The 6000-nt window shown below is 46.8% G+C and overlaps 1 protein-coding gene across 1 annotated transcript in view; it reads right to left on the reverse strand.

Annotated features, from left to right (window-relative positions):
- Nucleotides 1-2569, reverse strand: part of Patl1 (PAT1 homolog 1, processing body mRNA decay factor) — a 38326-nt gene extending 35757 nt beyond the window's left edge. Inside the window, exons 1-2 of the mRNA XM_021151752.3 lie at nucleotides 2394-2569; nucleotides 512-623 (exon numbers count right to left, since the gene is read on the reverse strand). Of these exons, the coding sequence (XP_021007411.1) occupies nucleotides 512-623; nucleotides 2394-2408 (127 nt within the window). The 5' untranslated portion in view covers nucleotides 2409-2569. The remainder of the gene's footprint in view (nucleotides 1-511; nucleotides 624-2393) is intronic.
- Nucleotides 2570-6000: the final 3431 nt, after the last annotated feature.

Here is a 6000-nt window from a genome sequence, read left to right on the forward strand (position 1 = left end):
CTATAGCTACAGAGACTTGAGAACACCTGCTATTATAGGTGAAGCAAAGAGGCCCCGGTGAGCAGTACAGAAGATGAACTGCTACTACTTAGTGAAGACTGCATTATATAAACAAAACTGGGTCGGGAAGAACACTCAGCTCACCTGAGTAAATAAAATCAATTTATGCACAAATCTGACAACCTCAGTCTAACCCCCAGAACACAGTTGGATGAATTGGTCAACATCTGTAATCCGAATTTTCTACTTTGGGACAGAAGATGGAGCACATGAATGACCCAGATCTTGGGCCACCTAGCCTTACATATGTAGCTCTGTGGAAGAAACAGGAGAGATCCTGGCTCAACAAGGGAGAATGTGAGCTCCAACTCTTGAGGCCTTCACAAGACAGCCATGGAACACGCTTACCCACCCCCACACACATGCATACACAGAAAACTCACATTACAGGTGGACCTAACACCAAAGTCGTGATGAGATCAACAAAGACAGTATAAAATATGTCACTTACCAACTGCACCTGACCCAAAGGTATCATCATTAAATTGATCAATTTCTTCATCTTCTTCTCCCAGGCCTTGAAATGCATCCTCATCTTCATCTAGAGGACAATCCTCCAAAGACTACAAAAGAGAAATTAAAAAAAGGTGATTCATTTCTCAAGACATTTATACAGTCATTTAAAGTTGGGCCCTTTTAATGACACAACATTCCTTTATATCTCTGTCTGGAATAGTGGTAATTACAAATGAACACTTTATTATCTTGAGTTTCATGTAACTTTTTCAACAAAGTTCCATTTTACTCATTACATCTCTGTCGTTTTCCCAATGCTTTTAAGTCTGTCCATCTTTCTTCCTCTTTCCTGTAGGACTAAACTCTAGCCAGAAAGTAGAACACCATCTTTTTCAGCTACAATTTAAGCGTTAAAAAACAATCACAACTTCTTTCTACACTTACAAAGTTGTCTATGTGATGATGCTAGGTCCCCTGGAACTGTAGTCACAAGCTGTGAGCTGCCATGTGGGTGCTGGGAATTGAACCAGGGGTTTGTGGAAGAGCAGCCATCTCTCCAGCTCCCAGACACCGTTATGTCTCAGATTCTGTACTAGGTATTATACCTCTGTGCCTTAACTGTAATTCTGAGCCAAAAACAACTTTGAAAGAAATTTGTGTGAGGATTAAACACAGCAAAGATTTTAGAAAGCTGAACAAAAACTAGAATCACCATCACATCTTGGGTATGCTCTAATTTATTTTGTTTTAGTTACTATTTCTCTAGGTACAGTCTGGCTTAGAACTCCTGATTCTCCTGCCGCAGTCTCCAGGGAGTAAAGATCACTAGACAAGCTTGGTATATCCTAATTTTAATCATTTATCCCAATACAGATTTATTCAGTTTACTAAGTTTTCTTTGCTTCTGGCAACGTCTATTCACAGTATCTCATCATCTCTCCTCATGTTTACAAAAAGCGAGTTGAGTCACAAGTGTAAACTCAAGCTTTCTACTGTTTCCAATGTTTAAAGATTCCAAATTGGAATTCCACACTCTAGGGGTACAGCTTGTGTGTGATATAACTTACCTGGGAACTTTTAGGGGCCGTTTCTACCCAATCTTCCTCCCCCTAAAGAGCCAGTCCTGCAACTGCTTCCACACCAGAAGCAACTTCTAGCAACTCTATGAAATGACATTCATCTACTGGACCAAACCAGGATGACTAGGTAAGGATTTCCCTAGCTCAGTCCTTAAACTACAAATCCGGAATCTGTTTCGTCCCAAGATTAGGAGTTGCTCAAGGTCACACAGCAGTAAGTGACGGGCAGCAAACAGCTACATTCTCCAAACAACGTCACCAAACCCACACTTTTCCTCCCTTCTCCAAGAAGGAACTTCTGCGGGACACGCCCCCCTCCCCACTCCCAGCCTTCTTTCCAAGCCGACTGAAGTCTCAGCCCCAGGGCCAGTCCCTGCCCCTCCACCTGACGGCTACCCGCGTGCAAAGGGCTGTGTGTAATCCGGGTGAAGGGGTTCCGGGGGCAGGGCGGGAAACGCTTCCGTGGGCATTCCCCGGGGATTCTGCCTCAGGAAAAACCACCGGGTAGGAGCCATGCAGGTCTCCAAGGCAGCTCCGCGAGCCGAGGCGCAAGCCAAGGGTCAGGTTACCGCACTTAACGGGCTCTCCCCGCCGCAAACCAGCGGCCGGCTCTCGCCAGTCCCGCCCCTCCGCGGTGCGCTGCGGGCCGCACCCGAGCCTCGCGGCCGAAGCGGGGCTCCCAGCCGCCCGCGCCCTGCCCCCTCCTCAGCCGCACAAGACCCGCGCGACGGGCGAGCAGAGGAAAAAAAAAGGGGCGCGCGGGCGAGGGAGGGGTCACTTCCGGTCGCAGCCACTCACCTCGTAGCGGAACATTCTTGGGGAGGGGGGAAGGGAGCGGGGAGGGGAGTGGGGGGAGGGAGGGAAAAGAAGCGCCGACTCCCCGGGCTGCTCCGCGCGCGCGGGTCTCCCACCGGCTCGCGACCCCTGGCCGCCGCCGTACGCCGGAGCGTGCGTGGGGACGTGCGCAGGCGCGCCTCGGGCTGGGCGGGCGCCCCGGCGGCGGCAGCTGCGCGGGGACAGATTTGGCGTTTGGCTTCCTAGTGTGAGCGGCGGGAAAGAGATCCCTAGGCGAGACACTGCGCACGCGCGGCCCGTCGGGGAGGGATGACCCAGAGAGCCCCGGCTGGCGGCTCCTCCTCCGTTTTCCTAGCTGCACAGTTGCGCAGTGCTTTTGAGTCACGAGGTTCCCGTCACTGATTGGGCGGAGAAAAGCCTTGTGAATGTCACAGGATGCGACCCCCGAAGCGTCTCAGCCGAGAACATCGGGGATTTATTCTTGGGTGATTTCATTTAACGTCCAGTGTCCTCCTCGGGGTGCCTTGACTTGGAATGTGAGGGGGACTAGTATGGCAAGTCAGTATTCTTGGAAAGGGACAGGTCGCTGGCTGAATCAGTCGGGAGGCCAAGGCTGTGATTGATAGAGGCCAAAGTGTTGACAGCGTTTGTTTTTAGGATAAAGACGAAGGCGCATTTAACAAGGATTATCTAAGGTGATATTTTTAGATGCCAGGCCCTTCACCCCGTTGGGAAGCGGGAGAGCCCTAACGGGCCGCGCAGCCTTGGGGCTGGGGTCACCGCAGCAAGGTCGGTGAGCTTGGGTGCGCTGTGGACAGCCATTTCCGCTGAGGATGAAGCCCAGCCGAGTTTGTTCAGCTTCCGCCTCAGCACCCTGGTTCTAGAAGTCTGCTGCTTTGGTGCTTTATTGCCTGTAGCGAGTCCGTTTGAGAGGGTGTCTTATTTTTTATTTTATTTTTGAGCCAGGGTTTCTCTGTGTAGCCTTGGCTGTCTTGTTATTCACTCTGTAGACTAGGCTGTCCTCGCAGAGATCCGCCTGCCTCTGCCTCGCGAGTGTCACTCAGGCGGTTGTCTCACCTGGGAATGAATGGTGCACTTTAATTCCTTATCACGTTACTGTTAACGTGACTGGATTAATCAACTAGCTTACTATAAGCATTGGATTTGGAAATAGAAGTTCTGGATTGGGAAACGTGTTTTTTCACTGCTGCGTGAAACTGGGCATGTCTTTCTAAACATCTGACCCTTCAGGTTTTCTTTTGTAAAATGGGTAAAATTATATCTACCTCACTAAGTAGTAATGGAATAGTTACATTCTCTGCTCTCTGGATAAGGAACCTGGAGGTTAGAGAGAAGTAGATAGCCTTAAGCCACCCACCGGAAACTGTTGCAAAGTTGGCAGCTAAGATGTCTGAATTCCCAAATCTGATCACTTAAGAGCAAATAGAATTGACTCTTGAAGAGAAGGCAAGGTAAGCTAATAATTAATTTTCAAGAGTTATGAAACAAACTTTCATTTGTGGGGTAACAGGTTTTCACAATTACCCAAGTACTGAGAGGCTATGTAGACCAAGAGCTAGCAAACTCTAGACATACTTCATTTTTTAAGCCTGCCACCCCTCATTTACAAAACGTCTTTTGTTGGCTGGCTACTATTAGTTTTGTGCTGTGACCAAAATATCTGAGTAGACAATTTAAATGGGGAAATGTTAATTTGGATTCAGGTTTCTGAGGGTGCAATTTGTGCTTGGCGTTAGCAAGTTTGGAGTGGGAGTGTGTGGCAAGGGCCATTTGTTTCTTGTATAAGAAGAAAAAAACTGAGCTATAGAAGAGGTTTAAGATTCAGTTTCCCACAGGGTCCCCCATGAAGGCGCTAGAGAAAGAACCTCAGGAGATGAAGGGGTTTGCAGCTCCATAGGAGGAACAACAATATGGAACAACAGTATGAACTAACCCCTAGAGCTCCCAGGGACTAAATTGTGGCTCTAGCTGCATATGTAGCAGAGGATGGCCTAGCCGAGCGGAGAGGCCCTTGGTCCTGTGAAGGCTCTAAGCCCCAGTATAGGGGAATGCCAGGGCCAGGAAGCAGGTGTGGGTGGGTTGGTGAGCAGGGGGAGGTTGGGAGGGGTTAGGGAGTTTTCGGAGGGGAAATCAGGAAAGGGGACACCATTTGAAATGTAAATAAAGTAAATATCTAATTAAAAAACAAAAAGATTCAGCTTCCAAGGGGCACACACCAGCTGCTACTTCCTCCACTAGACCTCTGACCTTCCAGGACTTCCCAGGAATGGCATCACAATTCCAAACCCTCATAGTTTGAATCACTCATTATTATAGTCACGACAGTCTCTTCATTAGATTACAGTGCTCAGGATCTGATTTTCTCTGACAAAATCTTCAGACACACCCTCAGATATGTGGACTACTTATCTTAGTAGTTGCTTTATCCACTCAGGATGACACGAGTCGCCATCACGTGCTGTAAAAGGTCTGTGAGGTTATAAAGGAGACATTTTTGCCTTTGAAGCATGAAAATATTTAGTCAGATCTTACTTATTTTTTTTATTTTTAGTTTCTTGATACAGTCTCTCTCTCTTGCTGTCCTGAAACTCACCATGTAGACTTTAGACTCACAGATATCTGCCTAGCTTTGCCTCCCAAGGACTGGGATTAAAGGTGTGTGCCACCATGTCCAATTTAGTCTACACATTTAAAGAGTGAATTTGGTGATGCCAAATCTTGTTTTCTGGTCATTTAGAAATAAATAGTAAACAAATAGAAAAAAAATTATGTTCAGAAACCCAATCTGTGAAGTAATCAAGGAAACAATGGAAAGTAGAACATATTTAAAACGGCATGATAAACATACTGATGCATCCGAGTTGAGCATGTGGTGGTTCATGCCTATAACCTCAGTACTTTGGGAGGTGAGGGCAGAACCAGGGATTTAAGGTCATCTTTAATTGCTGGGCCACATGAACTGCCTTCCCAACCCCCAAAATCTAAAAATAAAACCCTAAAACCTAAAAACAAAACCTACCAGTTTTAGGGTAGAGCTTAAGTACAAAGTAGGAAATTCTCTACAAGAAAGTATAATTTCCTAAGAGAAAGTAGGAAATTTTGTGTATTAGGAGTCTCTGGAGCAGTGGTTCTCAACCTGGGGGTGATGGTCCCTTTGGGGATTGAGTGACCCCTTCACATCTCAGATATTTATGTTATGATCCACAACAACAGCAAAATTACAGTTAGGAATAGCAATGGAAACTTAGTGCTTAGGGTTCACCAAAACATGAGGATCTGTCTTAAAGGTGGAAGCATTAAGAAGGTTGAAAACCACTGCTTAAATAGAGTGAGTATATGTTAATAGAAGGCTTGATAGATTGGCTTACACAGTTCATTCCTGTAGTACACCAATGGCTAACTCACTGGGAAGCCCAAGATTTTAGTAGCTGTTCAGTCCACAAGGGCAGGTGTCTCAGTCCCAGTCTGGCCCTGTCATCCTGGAGGATTCTTGGAGAGGTGATGGTCTTCAGCCTATGTTGGAAGCATGAAGAAACTAGTTTTAAGATCAACAAAGGAATGTACTTTTCCACAAGAGTAAAAGCACCTG

This window comes from Mus caroli, unplaced genomic scaffold (assembly GCF_978045245.1).
Source record: "Mus caroli unplaced genomic scaffold, Mus_caroli_1 scaffold_20, whole genome shotgun sequence".
In the NCBI taxonomy this organism is placed as follows: domain Eukaryota; kingdom Metazoa; phylum Chordata; class Mammalia; order Rodentia; family Muridae; genus Mus; species Mus caroli.